We start from the raw sequence: 22,685 nt of genomic DNA on the forward strand, positions 1-22,685 counted from the left end.
TATATAAATGTGTGGGGTATGGTGTAATGTATATGTACACACACACCATGTAATGATGAAATCGGTGTAACTACTTTAACATCCTTACTTGATAATTTTAAATTTTAAAATTTTTCCTCACCTACAGAGACAATGAAACTGAAGAACTTAATGACAACACTTGGATTACTCAATGGCCAGGGCTGAAGAAGAAGAAGAAAAAAAAAAAAAGACAATCTGAGTCTCCCAACTCTTAATTCACTCCTATCAGCTATGAATCTCTGGGAGACAACTTCATCTCTTCCCTAGTAGAAAGACTCCCATTTAGCCAGTAAAAACAGATACAGTCATTAATCAAATGAAAATACAAGAGCAGCTTGCTAAGAGCTCTTCTCCTAACTCATTACCTGTTCCATGTTGCCACTGAAGATCCCATCAAGGATAAAGTATGTCCAGAACAATGGCCATTCACATTCAATGTTTTCAAATAGCTTCAGCTCAGCTGGTTCATAATATAGGCGATTGGGATCCTGAACAAAAATAAGCAAAGTCTGTTCTGTCACTCAGAGATTAGATATGTATCCTTAGTTTAGAAGTATTATAATAGGAGTTTTACTGCAAACCATTTGTTTCAAAGACAGCATCAGGAAAGGCAGTAAGTACATACTCATACTCCCCCTGTCCCAGCAAGTGCTCTATGAAGTGAAAGGGTTAAGAATTTTCAAAAACTCCTAACAGGCAAGCAGAACCAAGAGTACAGGTCAGCTTGGTCGTGAGCTCTGTGTTTCAGGAACTTGGCTGACCACAAGATAGATGGCTGATTACATACAGGCTCTTAGAGAATAGTCTATACAAAATGTTCCCCCATGACTCTTCCTTGCACCCTATCACAAACTGAATAATGGGCTGGGACTTTCCACAGGTGCTCTCCAATAACCCCTTTTCACTCCCCCTGGGTTGTGGTTTCCCCCCTGAGTTGTGGTTTTTGGCTTTAAATTCTCTCTGTCTCCAAAGCCCCGGGGTCAGACCCCACTGCCCCTGCGTGGGTCATGGGTCTTGACCTCAGTATACTGATTAAATATACCTCTTGCTGATTACATCAAGTTTGGTGTCGTGTGAGTTAATGGGTGGCTGCGAATTCCCGAGGCTTGGGTGAGGTCCTCCCTTCGTGGGGGCCTTACAGGAGAAACTTCCAACTACTGGTTTGGGGATAAGAAGGACCATTGCCCTGATTAACTAATTTATAATTAAGCAGAACCACATCCTCAAACATCTCATCTATCAATCTCTCACCATCATGGACACAGTACTGGAAAACAGCAGCAGTGGCAGCCGCAGCCGCAGCCACAGCAATATCTTTTCAAGCAAAAAGAGTATTATAGGTTCTTCCCTAAAGCTACACTCAGGATTCAATGAGGCCATTAGAGTAGAGACTGAACCTAGGGCTTTGTCAGGAGAGAGACCAGAAGAGGCACACTAATGCTTTCTGTCTCTTGCCATGAGGTACTTGAACTACACTTGGGACTCTGTCAGTAAGAAGGTAATCATCAGATGTGGACCCCTTCATTTTGTACCTACAGAAGTGTGATCCCAGGTACACCATTTTACAACTCAGTCTGTGGTACTTTGTCATTGACAACAGAAAATGGACTATGACAGACTATGATGTACTGATGGAAAGATGCATTTCCCTTTGTATTGATTAAATATTGGAGTGGGGGTTGGAGATTATACAAATACTGTTTGTGTTTAAAACTTGTGCCCACATTAACCAACTGAAAGACTGCCTTTCCTTTTTATACTCTTTTTGACATCTTACTGTTAATTTATTTACCATCAATGTCAGAGCTTGGCAGCAAAGCCCAACAAATACAGCAAACATCACTTATTTAATGATCTGCAAAAATTCCACAAGTGAGGTAACTTATCTCTGAATAAGGCTACAAAGATTAAGAACAATTCTGCCCTATTTCCCTGTGGTGAAAAATCATACCTCTTTAGGAGTTTTATATCCATCTCGCAGAAAACGACAGCAACCATAACGACCCTGGGGACACAGAGAAAAAGGCCCTGAAGCTTGTACATCTGTATGACTCTATAATTAAGAAGAGATATCCTCTAACATCTATATGTATCAACCTCTCACAAATACATAGTATTCAAAGACAGCTCAGCAGCACCAGCAATGTCCTTTAAAGCAAGAAGTGTGTTACAGAGTCTTCCCCAAAGCATTCCTAGCAGTATCTTTTCCATAGATGTCCACCTTAGGCCAAACCTGCAACAAGCTAATTACTGCACATTCCACCCACAGTACATGCAGCTCCTAAGAGACCATATTTTATTTTTAAAAATATATTTAAAATTTTTGAGATGATTTTCAATTTATAAAAGTTATAAACACTAGTCTCAGTATATCTACCAAATCTCATCTCCTTATATTAACTTATATAACTACAGACCATACACTGGAACTAAAAGTAAAAATAAACCCTTGATATACTATAGTGAAAATTTTGCATTCTTAAAGAAAAGTTAATGTCTCAGGTGATGTCCCAGTGGGTAATGTGTTTGCTGTGCAAGTATAAGAACCTAAGTTCAGATCTCCAGCAACCGGGTGAAAAGCCAGGGGTGATTGGTGGCAGTTCTTATAATCCCAATGCTGGAGAGACAGGAATGGGAGGATTCCCAGGGGTTACTGGCAAGTCTAGCTGAATCAGTGAACTCCAGGTTCAGTGAAGAGACTATCTCAAAACTTAAGCTATTGAGGAAAACACCAGCATTAACTTCTGGCCTCTAGAGCACACACATGTGCTCATACACATTTACACATATATACATTTAAATAAAATGAATTCCACATTATATTTCGTTGTCGTATCTCCCTCATCTTCTATAATCTATGACAGTTTCAGGTTCTTCCCTTGCTTTCCATAACTTCACACTTTGGGCAGTGTTCATTAGTTAGTTGCTAAATTGTCCATTTTGTTTTGTCTAGCTTTTACATAATGAGACTGGAGATATGTATTAGTGAGAAGAACATTGCAATGGTGATGTGTCCTCGGTGTACTGTTTGAGGGGGCACTTGTCCTATTCCTGGTGATATTAAACCTAATAATTTGCTTAATGTGGTAGCTCTTAGATTTCTTCACTATAACTTTCCTTCTATATGAATATGAATTGTCCTCTGTATAGACTCAAAGATAACTTCATTACTTCTTTGAGTTATAAGTATTTTTTGTTCAAATAGTTCTTACTCTGTGCATTAGGAATCCTTTCCAGTTGGTTTCTGTGGCTCCTTGACATTAACTATCCTCTTTTGTTTAGTATTTGATGATTAAAAACAAAGAATTTTACTTTACATTTGACTGTTTATTACTGATAAAATGCACGTGCCTGCTAGTTTTTACATAAACAATGAAATCTTACCTGAATATTTGATGTGGCAGGATGTAGAGCATCAGTGTTGTTTTCAGGTTTTATTGATAATTTGATTTTTTATCATCAACACTAAGTAAGTGACTTTGCATAAATACATAGTACAAAATAGCAGAATAATATTTAAGGACATTTCAGAAATTGTTGTAAATTCTTTCCTAATCTAAAACCAAACACATTTAACAATTTTTGAAATCCAAGTCAGTATCTCAAACAGCAAACGAAACGAAATGTTTTAACACAATACGATCCAAAGGCATACTCATACATGCTGAGAAATAAAAGTACAAAAATAGTCTTGTTCACTGTTTGATGGATGTTACAATCTTATTCTGCTCCAGGACTTAGGCTTCAGTAGTTCCCAGGACCAAAAACTACACTGTATTTGGCATCAGTGCAATATTTGCTGGTAAAGGAGAGAGATCGCAAAAAGGAAATAGAATTTGCTTTCTTTTCTTCTCATACTCATCAGTAACTAATCTATGACGTGGAAACTTGAGGGTTCTTTGGAAAGTTGGTTGGATGGTGATTTGCTGGGGCAAACACATGAAGGAACATTTTGTTAAAGTGGACACAGGTGTTAAAGGCTAAGGCCAACTCCTGAAGAAACATTTGGCTGAAGCAGACACAGGAGAGAAGATGTTCTGTTAAAGCAAGCATGTGAAAGGACATGTGATGAAGGATTCTTTGCTAAAGACACACATGTATTGAGCTGCATTTGTTTGGACTCCATAAGGGAGAAATGCACCAAAAATCTTCTGGTGGTGTGCTTCAGTTTCTTGCCCCTTCTGTGGACTTGAGCTCATTGAAGGCACGTGCTGAGGCAAGACAAGAGCTGTGCTGAGGCTAGGCATGTGGAGGACACATGATTTTTGGAGGGTATAAATAGGTCTACACAGAGTGATGGAGGCTGAGCCAGGCCTGCTTATAGCTGTACAATGCTCGTGTATCTCGAGTCTTTGCTGATCTTCGCTTCCCTGAGAGAGGCACAGCAGAGAACTCCTGGTGTCCCTCCCGGTCTCTCCTGCTGACTGAACTGAGACTGAGGCCTGGCTGTCTCTGCTAGGTCATGTCACCTCTGTTGCTAACCTGACTGTACTGAACTGGACTGCTGATGTATCTGTGTGGTGTTTGTGAGTGGATCAAGCTGCCGCTGCTATCCTGTGAACTGAACTGCTGATTTCCAGACAACACAGACAGGATTTGCTCCAAAGAACCTTTCTAAAAAGTTCCACTTCCCCCATATCCTTTCTTCTCCACTACCTCTGGTGGGTGGTGGGCTACAAGGGAAGTTTAAGAACCATCATTAAAAAATAAGATTAAAAAATTAAAGTTACAAATCTATTATATAGTCTACTTTTCATTTCCTTACATCTTTCCCACAAACATTATTCCAGAAGGGTGAAGATTGCTCTTTATTTGATTTAATAATGTGTTTTAATGCTTTGATAATTAATTTGTTTTACAATTATCTTTGGTAATTTATATTTAAAATAATTTCTTTCTTTCAGATAGTAATATAACTATACCCCTTCCTGCTCCAAACTCTTCCATATATTCCTCCTTGATCTTTTGCAAATTCATGGTCTCTTTTTCATTAGTCATTGTTACATATATACACACAAACACACACACATATGTATTCTTAAATATATAAATTCAACCTGCTCAGTCTCAACAGTGTCTATGTATGTTTTCAGGGCTGAGCACTTGACTGGTATGCTCTTCCTCAGGGAAGACATCTTCTGTTTTCCACATTCCTTAGTTTCCTGTAGTTCTTTATTTGAGGTAGAGGCCTTGTAGGCTTTCCCCGTGTTTAGCTCATATTTAGGCAGACATGTTGGTAAGAATTTGTAAGTGTAGCTTCTGATATTGCTAGGAAACACAATCTTAGAGCAAACTCCCTGTTCCTCTGGCTTTTGCAGTTTTTCAGGTGCACATTTTTTCATACAGTATATTTTGATCATTTTCTTTGCTGTCCACCAACTCCTTCCACATCCTCCCCACCTCCTTACTACCCACCCAACTTCATGTTCTCTAAGAAAGAAAAATAAACAAATAAATTTTTTAAAAAATCAATCAAATAAAAAAAAGGAAAAATCAAATAAATTTTTAAAAAGCAATAAAATAAAAGGTGCCAAACCACAAAACCCTAAACTGCATTTTGTGTTGTCCTGGTGTTCTAGTCTGACCTTCCTCCCCTCAGCTGTAGCCATTGCATATTGTTGCTGTAACATGCCTGCCAGTCACTAACACAGAGAAGTGACTTGGTTCAAGGACATGCTGACCACATACCTTGTTTTCTTCCATACTTTCTGAATGTTCTGTATGAGGTTTGTTAATCTTAAGAAATTCCACAAAGCTTTATGTAGGACCCATCAAATCAAAGGTCAATATGAACTCTATGTCTAAAATGTCTTAAGTCAGAGCTGGCCATCCAGCAGCACTTCCTACACCTACATATGAGCTCACTGAGGGTTTTGTGGCTGACACTGAAGAATGGTACTAATAAGTCAAAAGTTATGATTATAATACTCATGCTCTGTTATCTCACTATTCTGATTCCCCTGTTCATCACCTATCCACCACCACTCTCACCTTATTCAGGACCAGTCAGTTTAAAGGTTAGCTAATGATACTTTGCCTAGGAAGCCAACTGCTCTCCTCCTTGCCCCTTAAATTTTTGAATGTGGTTTCTCCTATAAAAAGTCTACTCTGAGAGCAGACTAATACTATAGTTAGGCTCCCAAGTCCTTTTTGCAGTCCTGCAAGTCCAGGTTTATTGTGTGTGTGCAATAAACTATTCTTACTTAACTGAGATCAATGTTTATTTAGCTTAAGTGACAATTCCTAAACCCCAACACTAGTATGGGACCTTGCCTTGGAGTGTGATTAAGATACCCACTGTCACTCCATTGGAGAAAACAGATTGTTCCTTTCCCAGCGGATATCAACTGCAAATAGCTTATTGTTTAAGGACAGTGTACTGGCTGGGTTTGTGTGTCATCTTGACACAAGCTAGAGTCCTAAGAGAGGAAGGAGCCTCAGTTGAGGAAATGCCTCCATGAGATCCAACTGTAAGGCATTTTCTCAACTAGTGATTAATAAGAGAGGGACCAGCCCATGTGGTTGATGCCATCACTGAGCTGGTGGTCCTGGGTTCTATAAGAAAGCAAGCTGAACAAGCCAGTAAGCAGTACTCCTCTATGGCCTCTGAATCAGCTCCTGCTTCCAGGTTCCTGTCCCGCTTGAGTTCCTGTCCTGAATTCCTTCAGTGATAGACAGAGCTTTGGAAGTGTAAGCCAAATAAACCCTTTTCTCCCCAACTTGCTTTTGGGGCATGGTATTTGTCATAACAATAGAAATCATAACCATGAAGGATGGGACTTTTTGTCTACTTTTTCTTCTCCATGCTAGGATTTTGTCTGGTTTGAACCTGTACAGGTCTTGTGTATGCTGTAACAGTTTCTGTGAGTTCATGTGTGTATCACTCCTATCATGTCTGGATGGCACTGTTTCCTTTGAGTCATTCATCATCTCTGGCTCCTAAACTCTTTCTGTGTTCTCTTCCACATAGATTCCTGGGCCATGAGATGAGGACTTTGACAAAGACATCCCATTTAGGGCTGAGTGATACAAAGGCTCTCTCTGCACATTGTCCAGTTATGTGTCTCTGTGTTAGTTGACATCTACAGTAAGAAGAAACTTGACATTAAGCATCTTCTTTGGGGGTGGTCTGACTCTCTATGTAGCCCTGGCTGTCCAGGAACTAACTCTGCAGGCTACTGTTGAATTAATGAGATCTGCCTGCCTCTGCTTCTCGGATGCTGGGATTAAAGGCTTTATGCCACCAAGCTCAGCCATCTCCACACCCTTTTGAAGTTTTTACTTTCTAAAATTTTAAGATGTTTCAGGATCCTTTGTATCAACTCTAGTTTGATCCTCAAATCAACCATTTATCAAGGATCCCTGACTCACTTTTTCAAGACTGTTATTTAAAAACCAAGATCTGGGCAACCTCAACATGTAGATAGGTATGCATCCCTATATTAAACTGTCTTTGTCTCTCCCTCTCCACCCCCCCTCACTCACACCTTTACAACAATAGCATCTACTTTCATCCAGCATAGGAGTTCATTCTTGCTTTCCCCATGCTGTATTTAGAACTTCTTCAACAGTGATAAAACCTAATGTACATACTATACATTTATTTGTTCAACCCTTTTGAGAAACAATTTTATCAACTAGAGCAGAAGTTTGCCAACTTCACCTTAAAGGAACAGAGAACAAACACTTAAGGTTTTTCAGGCCACACAGCCTCCATTAAAACTACTCAGCTTTATAATAAATGATACAGAAACACAGCTGGGTTAATAAAAGCATACTTATAGTTTTCTGACCCATGAATTAGAGTACCGAGTTTGTATATGGCTAATTTTCTCTTGGGTTTACAGTATTCTGTCAAAAAAAGTTTTCCAAAATTTAAGTCATTTTTTTCTTCACCCTTTTCAGTGTGGTTATGCTAATCATTTGTAATATATTTAAGAGTCAATTTCTAGTCTGCATTTCAGCTTTCTTACCACATCATTTCTGAACATTTAAATTTACTTGTTGTAGCATACAATTTCATGAGATTGGGCAAACTCATTGATTATCTACAACGGCAATTGCCACACCATGCTCAAAATTCTCCAGAGCTATATCTTTATTGATAATTTTCCCTCTAAGTTTTTAATCACCAATTGTTTTCTTCCCTTTGCTTTTTCCTTTTTCAGAGTGTCACATGAGTGGAACTGTGCAGTATGTATAGCTTCTGTGAACTGTTCTTAGCTCTCAAGCAAAATACACTTGATCATTCATACTCAGAGCTCACTAGCTTGTTCTCTTTCACTGCTGAGTAATATTCAAGGGGATATAGTAAAATTCATTTGTTTCTCAGCTGAAGATTGTTCCCAGATTTTTTCAATTATGGCTGAAGCTGCTATAGATATTTGTGAACTTTTGTGCAAGTATATACTATCATTTTTGGGAAGATACTGAGGAGTTAAGGATGCTTGTTGGATCACATGTTACATATATATTTAAATTCCTAAGAATATTCCAATAGGCCGGGCGGTGGTGGCACACGCCTTTAATCCCAGCACTTGGGAGGCAGAGGCAGGCAGATTTCTGAGTTCGAGGCCAGCCTGGTTTACAGAGTGAGTTCCAGGACAGCCAGGACTACACAGAGAAACCCTGCCTCGAAAACAAACAAACAAACAAACAAACAAAAAAAGAATATTCCAATAGTTTTCCTAAGTGGATGTACGATTTCCAACAGTAATCACTGCAGAAGCTTTTGAGAGTTTTGTGAAAAACTACTTATAAAAGTATAACCTAGGACTAGGAAAGGTTCCTGGCATAAGTTATACTCAAGGGCCCTAAAAGCACTAATCTCCCTTTAAAGTCACAGCCCTAAAGAGGAGAAAGCCACAGGTGGACATACCTGAAGCTTGGTGATGATCTCCTGTTTGGTGAGTTCCACCAAATGGCTGTCCTCTACAGCAAAGGCTGGGAAAGAGACCACTGAGAGCAGACTGGCATCAACTTCTTTGGATGTTGAAGCCCTGGGCAGTAGTGAATTCAGAATCGACTAAGAGAAAGGGAGCAAAATAGGGTTTATTACTAAACGCCTTGGGACAAAGTGAAACTAAGAACTTTGGTTCCAAATGATTTATGTGAAACAAAAGCTATCAGAAGAATAACCCAAACTTTATTAACTAGTGAGACTCTTAAATAAGTAGCTTGTTTGGTATGGCATCTTCTCTCTCTCTCTCTCTCTCTCTCTCTCTCTCTCTCTCTCTCCCCCTTTCTTTCTTAAAAGACTCTTCTCTTTTCTTTCTTTAAAAAATCTAATTATTTTTATTTTATGTATATGAATACACCATCACTGCCTTCAGACACACCAGAAGAAGGCATCAGATCCCATTACAGATGGGTGTGAACCACCATGTGGTTGCTAGGATTTGAACTCAGGACCTCTGGAAGAGCAGTCAGTGCTCTCAACTGCTGAGCCATCTCGCCAGTCTGGCATCCCTTTTCTTAATCCTGTTTCAGTGCTTCCTTATCCTGATTGAGAGCCTCTGCTCATAGATAAAGACTCTAACATCTATGGGATGCACACAATTCTGTTGGTTCCTAGCATCTAGATAAGGAAAAAAACAGAGGTTAGAAAGATGATCAATGGTTAAGAGTACTGGCTGTTCTCCTAGATGATTGTATAGCTCAAACCTTCCATAATGCCAATGTCTCTTTATGGCCTCATGGGCACCAGCAATGAGTATGGGGCAGGTATACACTCAGGGAAAAATCCATATACATAAATAATAAAAACTTCAAAATAATAAAACTAAAACAAAATACAGCAATTAGGCAGAGTAGAGAAGAATGGATATGTGTCTGAGATATTTTCAAATTATTTTTCAGCAAGTGTAGAAAATCATGGGCTTCTTTATATTTTCAGCCATGTATCATCACATTTGCTCACATTTCCCCTGCCCCTGCATTAGTCCCACTAGCCTTCTTCCTACCCACAAAAGCTCCCCTGCTTCTTCCGTGGCATATTTTATCCACAGAAAATATTTTCAAAATTAGAAGTTTAATTTATCTTCACTAGGATATCATAGGAAATAATCAAGGTTTGAAGAAAGGAAGAAACTTCACATACCAGGGGAAAGAGACCTTCAATATAAGCAGCAATTATAAACAAAACTAGGAATGAACTTTTACCAGATGTAGAACTCTCACCTACCTCCCCAGCACCATGTCTGCCTGCACAGTACCGTGCTTTCCATCATGATGACACTAGACTGAGCCTCTGTCTGAACTGTAAGCCAGCCCCAATTAAAAGTTGTCCTTTATCAGAGTTGCCTTGATCATGGTGTCTCTTCACAGCAATGCAAACCCCAACTAAGACACCCATAATCTATCTTATAGCTCAGGTTTATCTCACTATAGAATGCTTGATAAAGGTATTTCTGATCACATGGTGATAACCACAAGATGGGCTGCTCTCTTTAAGCTAAAGCTCATGCTAAGTCTGACTCTAAGCAAGAATAAAATTTGCTATGACATGGTCCATTCTTTACCTGGCAGTGTTGTACTTCATCAGCCAGGACATGGATAACTGATTGCGGCCCACCTTTCACACCAAACAAGTCTAATTCATCTAGTGCTTCCAGGGCTGCCTGTAAGAAGCAATGGAAGAAAGGACTTCAGTTGCAGAACACATGTTTAGCATATGCAAGGCCCAGGGCTCAAATCCCAGAACCGAAAAAAAGAGAGAAAATCAAGAATGAGATATATTATACATATTTTTCTTCCTAGTATCTTATAAATGTCACGTGACATTGCTTTTGAATATATTTAATGAAACAGAAAATAAAATACCATTCTTTATTCCCAAGAGCTTGTGATCTGTACATTGTCTCCCATACCGTCCAGGGAAAATTAAACTGGAGTTTGTATCACTATCCAGTCAAGCAGTTCTCCTATTCTCATACCCTCAGGCCAGACAGGCAACCCCAGCATTTTTACTGTGCTGCTCAGGCAAGGTGCAGGCCCCTCTCCTGACTGTTGTAGCTAGTGAGGGAAATGGCCAGGATTCCTAAGCATTAATTTCTTGATGTAGAATTAGTGGCTTAAAGTATGTGAACAACTTTTTAGATATAATGCTAAATTGCTTTTTGTGCATATTATTCCAATATAACATTACTCACAGTATATGACAGTATTCTTCTTAACATAAGGTATATAAAATTTTCTTTCTTTCTTTCTATCTATCTATCTATCTATCTATCTACCTACCTACCTACCTACCTTCCTATCTATTTTAGTTTTTGAGACATGGTTTCTCTGTATAGTCCTGGCCATCCTGGAACTTGCTCTGTACACCAAACTGGCCTAGACCTCAGAGATCCACTTGCCTCTGTCTCCTGATGATGGGATTAAAGGCTTAAGCTACCATCTCCCAATATCTACCTTGATTTTAAAAGGTGTATGTTTTTATTCACTTGCATTAAGCTACCAAGAAGGTTAGATATTATCTCAAGTATATATTGATTATGTATAATTCCTTAATTATGAGGCCACCCTGACCTTGTTTGGGGAGTACAAAGCAGTTCTGGATGGCTTCTCTGGAGAAATAACACTTAAAGTGAGAAATGTAAAGGACAAGTAGAAGTTGACTGAGCACAAAATACTCATTAACAATAATAGCAAATTTACAACAGATAAAGCTAGTAGACAAGACCTTAATAAAGTGATCTAAGACAGAATCAATAGCAATGGGATCAAATTTATACCGTGCATTTCCTGATGTTAGATGAGGAATATAGCAATGTCTTTGTAGTGGTCTCACTAAAATCACATAATGTCAATCATGAAGAGATATTATACAAAATAAAAGTAGTGGTCTGTAGTACATAGAATAACCAGTCTAAAGTTGTGTAGCCAAAAGGAAAGGGGAGATGGAGTACTGTGCAAAGCATGGAGTTGGGGAGACACACTTGTGATCCTCTGGAGGCAAGGGCAGGAGGATCAGTTCAAGGTTACCTCCAGAGGTAACTTCAGTGAGTTCAAGGCTATCCTGGTCTACAAGAAACCTTATCACAAACAAAAAAGGTGTAGTAAACATTAAAGGCACAGCTACACCAGTAGCAGAGTATGTAGGCAGAAGACTCTAGCTTGAAGACCAAACCAAACTAATCAACCAAACCAAAGCTACTCTGTATTTTTCAAAAATTCCAGTGTCATAAAGGTCAAGAATTAGGAAGTATTGCTCTAGATTGGCTGAGCCAAAAAAGATGTTATGACAAACTTGTAACTTGTAACTTGTTACCCTGGTTTGGATACTGTGTCACAAGCCTTTTTATTTTATCATAAATGACATTATTGGGATAATTTTTAAAAACTGGATAGGTCCTGTGGTATGTGTAATCACTTAGTTCCTGGTTTTGATGATCATACCATGGTTACAAGAGTCTTTGAGGACGTGCACAACCAAGTGTTGAGTAGTAGTAATTCATCACATCTATACTTCGTGTATTTTCAACTAGTTCAGGAAAAAGTGTGTTTGTGCACAAGTGTGCATGTGTATGAATGTATAACCAGGAAGAGAGAAAGAAAAAGCAAATATTAATAAATATTACATGAATGATATATGAAATTTTACCCTAATATTCTTAATTTTTTCTTTAGTTTAAAATTATTTCAAAATAAAAAAGGAACTCAGCAGTAGAAAACTTGCTAGAACTTTCTATGATCTTTTTTGGGGGTTGTTGCATGTATCAGTCTTACAATGTTTGCTGTTAAATTATTTCTTTATGTAATTGTATCTGTTTGTCTTGTATTTTTAATATATTTTGTTCTCTATTAATTGGAACTATATTCCAGACCATATTTTCTCATTATAGGTTGTGTTAAAACTCTATCATAACCCATTTGTCCACTTTATTCCATGTAATATTTTTGGCTTTGAATTGTTATTTCACTTCTTTTTGGGTTTTATACTTAACTTTTCCTAACTTGGTTTTAAACTTTCAGTATCATTATGATATAAGAAGTACATATTGTATTTACTTCTTTAAAAAACCAATCTGCTTCTTTCCTGTTTAGTACAAGTGGCTGAGCCATGCACATTTAACATAATAATGTTTGAATTTACTCCTGCTGTCCTATTTTATACATTCTTACTCTTTCTAGAGAAAATAAGAGCCAGTTGGCTGAAAAGACATGGCCAAGGGGAAAGGTGATGACGATATGGGAGATAGAGGAGAGTACAGGGGCTGGAGGATCATGAGGTGGCTACTTGATACCAAGCTTGGGTGACTGGACTATTGGGAGGGAAAGAGCTTCCCTTAGTTTATACAATGGCAAAAATGGTGAATATACTTTAAAATTTGTTCTTTTTGTAGGATACATAAATAGAGACTTGCCACAAAAGCCATATTATATCAAATTTAAAACTTATAAAAAAGTTTTAATACTATACATTCATAGTTTCATGAAGGAATCTGAATTTTGTCTGTGGTTTAAAGAACAATTGGATGAGTCAACATGTAAATTAAGATGTTATCTATTACCAAACTTGGTAAAAATAAGAAAATGTACCTTGGCCATTCCAACTGAACTCGCATTCAATTCTGAGATTCCTTGGTTGGTCTTATCTCCACGTTCCCATATCCCAAAGTCCTGGCAAAAAAAATAATCAAGATATAATTATAATCAAACCATAACCACTAAACATTCAAAAGATGTATAATCCTTGAATAAAAAGCATTAATTGCAGCAAAATTTCTACATATACACTCGTGTGCGTGCCTCTGCATTGGCTACTAAGGAGCAGATGATGACCTAAGTTCCATTGGGACCTCTAAGAAGTTGGGAGTCTCTTCAACACTTAATCAGGAAGTCTAAGAAATTGATCTCAGATCATCTAGAAACACGTCTCAAGTTTTCCTCAAAGGAGATTCCCATAAAGTCTAGCACGTGGAGGCTAAACAGAAGCTGGCACTTTTATGTCAAAAAAAAAAAAAAAAAAAAACCAAAAACCTCTTGGTACTTAAAATGTACAATACATGTATTATCTTCCTTAATGTTTACTTTTAAAAAATATGCTCTGCCTGCATGTATATCTGAATAAAGGTGTCAGATTCCCTGGAACAGGAGTTACAAACAGTTGTAAGCTGCTGTGTGGGCTCTGGGAATTCAACCTGGATTCTCTGAAAGTGCTCTTAACCAGGAAGCCATCTCTTTACCCTTAATCTTTACATTTTACAGATGATGAAACAAAGTTACAAAAACAAGAATAAGTAACTCACCCAAGGTCATATAGTTGCTAAGTGACAGAATCCAGAGTACATTCTAAGGAATTTCACTTCAAAACCTACTCAGCCATAGCTATAAACATCCCCTTGGTAATATAAAAATATTTAAAATTAATTTTAATACCTTTTTATTTTTAAAAGCTTCAATACTAAACAAAATTGCAAAAATAGTACAATGAGTCCCCTAATACCTTTGACTTAGTTTTGCCTAATGTTAATGTTGAACAAAACTGCAGTACAAGGGCTAAAGCTAAGAACTCAACTCAACTAAGCAACTGAGTTAACTATGGACTTCATGCCTAAACCTCCCAAGAGCTAGAATTGTAAGCATACACAACCATGCCTAACTAGTGCTTTTTATACATACCAAGATTCAATTTCATTCCTGCCTTGTCTCCTTAGTGACTTCCAATCAATAGTGCTTTCTCAAATCTTGTCCTGTGTGACCTTGGCACTAAGTAACAACTACTGAAGGCCAAATAGTTTGGTGAGCACTGGTGTTTTTCATTTTACTTTTCTCTTTTTAATTAGTAAATATTTTGAGAGACAGTTCAATACTATATAAATATCACAAAGTAAGGTTGCTCCTAGTTGCAATCCTGAGATGAGACTCTCTCACAGAAAAACAACACGATGATCATACAAATAGCTTGCTTCTCCTTAAACAACCATCCACTGCTTCAGCATTCTGCCTTAATTGCTTACAGCAAATGCAGTTTTGATGATAAGTTTGCTCTATTTTCCTTGCTAATTCTATGGTCATTAATTATAATCCTTCTCAAGAAAGACAGTCCATTATTCCTTTTTTTCTTTTTCAGTTGTTTATTTATTGGGGTGTGTGTGTGTGTGTGTGTGTGTGTGTGTGTGTGTGTGTGTTTGCTGGTTTATTATGGAGTGCTATCATTATTTTGTTGCCTACATTGTTAATTGTTCCAGGTTTAGCCACTGGTAGGTTCCTATGCCTTTTTATTTATGACGCTTTTCTAGTGTACTTTTGAGATTCCCTGTTCCTCACTGAATACTTCTGCAGTGTTTGGTACTACAAGATGCTTTAATCTCAACCTTGAATATGTATTTAGGTGGGTGTAATGGCACACATTTTTAATCCCAGCACCCAGGGGGAAGAAGTAAGCAGACCTCTGAGCCCACATTCAGGCAGTGGTGCAGTATGCCTATAACCCCAGTACTTGGGAGGCAGAGGCAGATGGATCTTTAAGTTCCAGGTCAGCCTGGTCCACAGAGAAACCCTGTCTCAAAAGACCAAACCAAACCTACATTGAGATTTCATCTCACCCCATTCAGAATATCTATCATCAGAAAAATAACTGAAAACAAATGTAGAAAAATATTACACAATGCTGGTGGGCATGTTAATTAGACCAGCATTATGAAAATAAGTATGGGTGCACCATTTAAAATTAAAAATAGATCTGCCATATGATCCAGCTATACCACTTCTAGAAATATACCCAATGGAATCTAAATCAGCATACTACATAGACCTGAATACGCACACTTACTACAGCACTATTTATAAAAAGCCAAGTTACAGAAGCAGACTGTGTGTCCATCAAAAAAGAAATGGGTAAAGTTACAGATACATATGCATGGAGAAATGAACAGTATCAAAAGTGATAAATGCATTTTAAAAGTAGAATCGTGTAAAATAATACAACAGTTAAAAGTGAAAAAGAATGCTGACTGGAAATACAGTTCAGCAATAGAGTACCTGCCAACCATGTGTAAGGTTCTGTGTTTAATCCTAGCACCACAAAAATAAAAGAGAAGAGGTATGTTAAATATAAGGGGGTTAGTAACAAATGGTAACATATAAAAGCACAGTCAGAGAAGATTGGAGTATTTTTCCAGTCTTAGAGTGATTGCATTCATCTATTCCACAATAGAAATGTTTTATATCTTTATTGATGTATAATGGTGTATATAAACCAGAATATATTTAAGCTATATAATATAATTCCTCTTTTAAAATGTTTAGTACAGTTTTGTGTGTGTGTGTGTGTGTGTGTGTGTGTGTGTGTGTGTGTGTGTGAAAGAGGGGAGGGGGGAGAAAGAGACAGAGAAGGAGAGAGATAGCTATCTTGCTCAGGACATCAGTCTTGGCAGAGAGCACCTTTAACTACCCGGTACCACTATGATTAATTAATTATATTTACATATGTGAAATTATCGTCAAAATAAAAGATAGTTTCAAAAACTTCCAAAGTCTCCTCCTGGCTTCCAACCATCTCTTCTTCTGCCCCTATTACAAAGCAATCACAAATCTACTTACTGTCATTACAGATGTCTAGAATTTTATTTTAGTGTAATCATCTTATATGTGTACACACACACACACACACACACACACACACACACTTAGAGAAAGGCTCTTACTATGTAGTTCTGGCTGGCTTCGACCTTGCTATACAGACCAGGCTGGCCTCAAACTCACAAAGATCCACCTGCCTCTGCCTCTCCCAAGTGCTAAGATTAAAGGCTTATACTACCATGCCCAGGCTTATGTACATTTTCTATGAGACTTCTTCTACTAATCATAATGCATTTTTGATTTATTCAGGTTTTTGCATGACTCGATAGTTTATTATTTTTTTTATTGTTGAACAATATTATCTTTTATGAACACACTGTAATTTGTTTATTCATTTACTTGTTCATGGGCATTTGGATTATTTGAAGTTTGGGAGATCATAAAGAAAGTCTCAATGAACAACAGTAACAAAAAACTTCATATTAGACTAAAGAAAAAATACATTTCTGTAGTGTCTAATGCAACATTTTATACAGAGAAAATATTATAGATGACATTTAATATGAACCTACTTCATATGGTAGTTCATAAAAGAAAAACATTTTTATACATTAGATTCTAAATCAATAAATCAACAATAAACACATGAATAAATTTTATTTGTGTACAGCCAAATGGCCCATAACATCACCCAGTTATCATTCTTCTTTTAAAGGTTTTAATTAAAATAAGACTGTAGGGGCTGGGGGATATATATCGGTTGAGTGCTTGCTAGGGCTCAAATCCTAGCACCACATAAAACTGCTCATGGTAGTTTATGCCTTTAACTCCAAAACACTCAGGTTGTAGAGGCAGAAGAATCAGAGAGATCACCTTCATGTAGTAAGTTTAGGACCAGCCTGGGCTAGAGATGATCTAATAAAATATACTGAATGAAAATAGTAATATAATAAAATGACTGCAGTTCAGTCTCAGGTTGCTAAGCACACACCATGAAGTGCAGAATGGAAAGAAATGAAGGCACAGCATTAGGACCCTTTTCATCTCTGTAATATACTGAGGATGGGGCAAACGGGAATGAAGATCTTGGTAAAGAAATTGAAAATGGTTTTGTCATGAGCCTTTTTGATTTTGTTCATTATTAAGGTTCAGCGTTATAAGAATTGAGATGTTCGTCCTTCCGGTCTGGGCCGAGCACTGAGCAGATCCCTGACTGCAGCTCTGCCCCCAATCTTACAGAACCCAGAGGAAGCGGGGCTCCCAGAAGCTATAACCCAGGCAATATCTTAGGTAAGCAGACAGCAACACCTGGCCCAAACAGGGAGTAACTGTGACCCACAAGGACCCAAGAAGTCACTCCTGGCCTGGAGCACTGATTCCTTCTTGTCTGTGCCTGAGCACTGAGCAGATCTTGGGCCCCAGCTCTTACCCCAGTAGTAAAACCCACCCCACACAGTTCTGGTACAACCAAGATAATAGGAAAGACAGGCTCCAGTCAGAGACAGGGCAGGTAACACTAAGGAGATACAGATGGCAAAAGGCAAGCACAAGAACATAAGCATCAGCAACCCAGGGTACTTGGCATCATTAGAACCTAGTTCTCCCACACTAGAAAGTCCTGAATTCCCTATATTACTAGGAAAGCAAGATTCAGATTTAAAATCACTTCTAATGATGATGATAGAGGACTTTAAGAAGGACATAAATAACACTCTCAAAGAATTTGAGAAGAACACAGGTAAACAGGTAGAAGCCCTTTAAGTGAAAACACAAATATATCTTAAAGAATTACAAGAGAACACAACCAAACAGGTGAAGGAATCGAACAAAACCATCCAGGACATAAAAATGGAAGTAGAAACAATCAAGAAATCACAAAGGGAGACTACCCTGGAGATAGAAAACCTAGGAAAGAAATCAGGAGTCATAGACACAAGCATCACCAACAGAATACAAGAGATAGATGAGAGAATCTCAGTTGCAGAAGATACCATAGAAAATATTGACACAACTCTCAAAGAAAACACAAAATGCAAAAAGTTCTTAACACAAAACATCCAGGAAATCCAGGACACAATGAGGAGACCAAACCTAAGGATAATAGGTATAGATGAGAGTGAAGATTCCCAACTTAAAGGGCCAATAAATATCTTCAACAAAAATATAGAAGAGAACTTCCCTAGTTAAAGAACAAGATGCTTATAAACATACAAGAAGCCTATAGAACACCAAATAGACTAGACCAGAAAAGAAATACCTCCTGTCACATAATAATCAAAACACCAAGTGCACAAAACAAAGAAACAATATTAAATGCAGTAAGGGGAAAAGGCCAAGTAACATATAAAGGCAGACCTATCAGAATTACACCAGACTTCTCACCAGACACTATAAAAGCTAGAAGATGCTGGACAGATGTCATACAGACCCTAAGAGAACACAAATGCCAGCCCAGGCTACTATACCCAGAAAAACTCTCAATTACCATAGATGGAGAAACCAAGGTGTTCCAAGACAAAACAAAATGTACACAGTATCTTTCCACAAACCCAGCATTACAAAAAATAATGGCAGGAAAGCTCCAATACAAGGAGGGAAATTATACCCCAGAAAGAGCAAGAAAGTAATCCTCTTCCAACAAATTCAAAAGAAGATAGCCACACAAAGATAATTTCACCTCTAATAACAAAAATAACAGGAAGCAACAGTCACTGTTTCTTAATATCTCTTAACATCAATGGATTCAATTCCCCAATTAAAAGACATAGGCTAATGGACTGGATATATAAACAGGACCCAGCATATTGCTGCATACAGGAAACCCACCTCAGTGACAAAGACAGACTACCTTAGAGTAAAAGGCTGGAAAACAATTTTTCAAGCAAATGGTCCTAAGAAACAAGCTGGAGTAGCCATTCTAAAATCTCCAGCCCAAGAACATGAAGGGAGGGAATCATGGCCCCACCTGTATAGGTAGTTGAGGGTGGCCTTGCCAGGCATCAGTGGAAGTGGACGACCTTGGTACCTAAAAGTTTGGATTCCCTAGTGTTGGGGAATAATATCAAGAGCAGGAAGGCAGGAATGGGAGGATGGTGGGAGCACACCCTCATAGTAATTGGAGGAGGGGGGATGGGGATAGGGGTTAGGCATCGGTGGAAGTGGAGGGCCTTGATGCCTGAAAGTTTGGATTCCCTAGTGTTGGGGAATTTGAGAGCAGGGAGGTGAAAATGGTGGGAATATGAAGAGCAGGGAGGCAGGAATGGGAGGATGGTGGGAGCACACTCTCATAGAAACTCCCAGAATTATATGGATTAGACATGATAGAGGCAGGCCACCAGAAGACTAGGTTCCAGAATTTCAAACAAAAATTATCTTGATACTAACATTTGTTTTGAGAATTGTATATTGCAGAATATATAGCCTTGGTGTGTCTACTCATCAAGCAAGCTGAGCAGAGCTGCTCAAACCTCTGATGTCCTGGAATTCCAGCTGGATGCAGTGAAGACACAGTGTCAGAGGCTTCTAAGTTTACTCTTCCCCCCAACCCTCTTCTAATATCTCAATGCCCGCAATCAGCTTGAAGAAGTTAAGAGTCGGCGCCCCTAGTCCCTGGGCTTGGGGACTGAGGTGGTTAATATTGGGCTGTCTTTCTAGGGAAAAATAGTGGTTTTGGTGGAACAGGGAGGATTACCTAGGATTTATTGCATAGCCATAACATACTGGTAGAAATATGTATAATTGTTATTAAGATAAAGTTATAATTTCTTAAATGGTACAAAATTTACTTTGATTTCAAATTTAAGGTTTTCATTGGTACGAGCTTCTTATTGATATAAAAGTAAGATTAATATTGTTACTATCATAGGCATTGCGCCTGTATAACACATTTAGAAATACAAGGCTTAGACCCAGTCCTTCTTTAACTTTTTTAACTGATTTGAGATGGTTAGACTGTGAGTTAAGGGCCTATAGCAAATTCATGGCTTTGAGTTTATTGTTAGGGTGTTTTCTATATTTTCTTTAGAAATAGCTGAGAGGAGTTAACAGACAACAGTCCAGATTACCTTACATGGATAGCTGGTTTTCAAAACATCATAAATCCACAGAATTGATGTCACAGACATTTCTGTATTAATGTTCATTTTGATTAGAGACCTGTCTTCTCCTAACAGCTTCCTATCTTGGATTCTAAGAAGAAATTGAGCATCTTTGGAGTTATTCCAATTGTGGTGAGATAGACACTAGGCACGAATTGCCTCTTGTCATCTGCAGACAAATTACTGTCCAGAAAAGGATACACTTGCAGAATAGTCGACTCATTATATCTGCCAAGACAGAGTAATCAGCCCTTCTGCATCACTAGGTCTGTCAGATGATCCTGGGCCAGAAGGCTGAAGATCAGATGCTCTAACATTCTGTAGTATAGGGAGTGTCCAGGTGTTCAGCGGTCTCTATAAATTGGCTAAGATTTAGAAGCTATGCTTTGTGCTTCCCATAATTTCAGTTAACTCAGTCATTCCAGATTTTTGACGGGGTTGAAAACTTATAGTCTCCTAGCCAATCCTGGCTATTTACTTTGAGAGAAAAGATCTGAGTGGATGGTTTTCAGCTGACATTTATTCTAAAGCCAAGAAAAAAAAAAAAGCCAGGTTCAGAACTAAGTGTTTTAGTTAGGAGAGATGACAGAGCTTCTGGTTAGTCAACAAAATGATGGACTGGGTATTAGGTCTATCTTGCACCTTACTGACACAAATTGGTATAGTTATGCTCTAATTGTATTTTGAGAGAAAAGTTTTATTTTAACAGGAAGGGTGATATGTAGAAGGAGCTAAGGTGGGAGGAGTATGGAGAGGAAGAGGAGGAGCAAAAAGAGGAGGAGGAGAAAGAGAGGAGGAGCTAGGTGATGAGAGAGAGAAGGGGGGTGGACATGGAGGTGGATGTTCACATGTTTCTGCCAGTCCAAGATAGTTGATATATCTAGGTTGGGTATTGGGTTACACTTCTGATTGATAAAACGTATGAAGTCTTTGGTTAACATTAAAAAATTGTATAAAAGCAAAAAGTAGAAGGGGGCATGGGATAGGGGTTTTCTAGGGAGGGGAAATGGGGAAAGGGGATGGCATCTGAAATGTAAATAAAATATCCAATAAAAAATAAATTAAAAAAATAAAAAAAATTAATAAAAGACGTGAGATGTTTGATGTTTTAAAAACAAAACCATTCTACGTTTAAGTTCATTCTAAAGCAAGTACTTACAGCAGTTTTATATGCAGCTTCAATGTAAAACACAAGGTTCTGTATAAAATTGACTTCATCTAGGCTATGGATGATATGGAGTCCTAAGGAAAAAAGAGAGTTGGTTATCACAGCAGGACCCCCCAAATGGAAATGACTCAGTGAACTCCACTTCAATCAACTTCACTTCAATTGCCTTTATTTACCTGCCCAGCACAACTGGCTTTTATCAGTCCTTCATATATGTTTATAAACATTTTTACTGAGATAGACTTATGTAATTTGTTGATCCCAAGTATATAATTTAATGGTTTTTATTGTATATACAGTATATAACCATCACCACAACCAATTCTGGGACATATTTATCACAACAGAAAGGAATTCTTTCCTCACTGGGTGTTCATATAAATGGAGAAGTATATGGTATGCAGCCTTTATGTCAGTGTTCATTCACTAAACACAATATTGTGAAGCTCCCTTTGTGTTGTGGATTGCATCAGTACTTCCTTTATTGCCAAAAATATTGAATTGTGTGAATGCATCATATTTTAATTATCCAATCATCAGGTGATAAACATTTGATTGTTTCTACTTTGTAGCTGTCATAAATAATGCTGCTATAAATATTTATATATAACTTTTTATGTATGTGTACATATTTCTGTTTATCTTGGGTATCTATATACTTAGGAGAAAAACTGCTGGATCATATGGTAACTCTATATTCATGTCTTGCTGAAGTTATGGGAAAATTCAAACCTTTGTCCACTGCTCTGAGAAATGTGAAATGAGAGCATGGGAGATGTCTCAGCAGGTAAAAGTGCTTGCTACTAAGTCTGACAACCTGAATGCAATACTTGGACCCATATGGTGGAGGGAGAGAACCAACTACCCTCAGT

At 38.0% G+C, this 22,685-nt stretch overlaps 1 protein-coding gene across 4 annotated transcripts in view; it reads right to left on the minus strand.

Moving 5' to 3' along the window:
* Positions 1 to 22,685, minus strand: part of Phka1 (phosphorylase kinase regulatory subunit alpha 1) — a 112,819-nt gene that overhangs the window by 77,921 nt on the left and 12,213 nt on the right. For all 4 annotated transcript variants that reach the window (XM_076918514.1, XM_034485415.2, XM_034485417.2 and 1 more), the window contains exons 5-10: positions 21,805 to 21,887; positions 13,564 to 13,644; positions 10,542 to 10,640; positions 8,900 to 9,046; positions 1,973 to 2,026; positions 387 to 509 (exon numbers count right to left, since the gene is read on the minus strand). In XM_076918514.1, the coding sequence (XP_076774629.1) occupies positions 387 to 509; positions 1,973 to 2,026; positions 8,900 to 9,046; positions 10,542 to 10,640; positions 13,564 to 13,644; positions 21,805 to 21,887 (587 nt within the window). The remainder of the gene's footprint in view (positions 1 to 386; positions 510 to 1,972; positions 2,027 to 8,899; positions 9,047 to 10,541; positions 10,641 to 13,563; positions 13,645 to 21,804; positions 21,888 to 22,685) is intronic.

The sequence above is a fragment of the Arvicanthis niloticus genome, chromosome X (assembly GCF_011762505.2).
Source record: "Arvicanthis niloticus isolate mArvNil1 chromosome X, mArvNil1.pat.X, whole genome shotgun sequence".
Classification (NCBI taxonomy): domain Eukaryota; kingdom Metazoa; phylum Chordata; class Mammalia; order Rodentia; family Muridae; genus Arvicanthis; species Arvicanthis niloticus.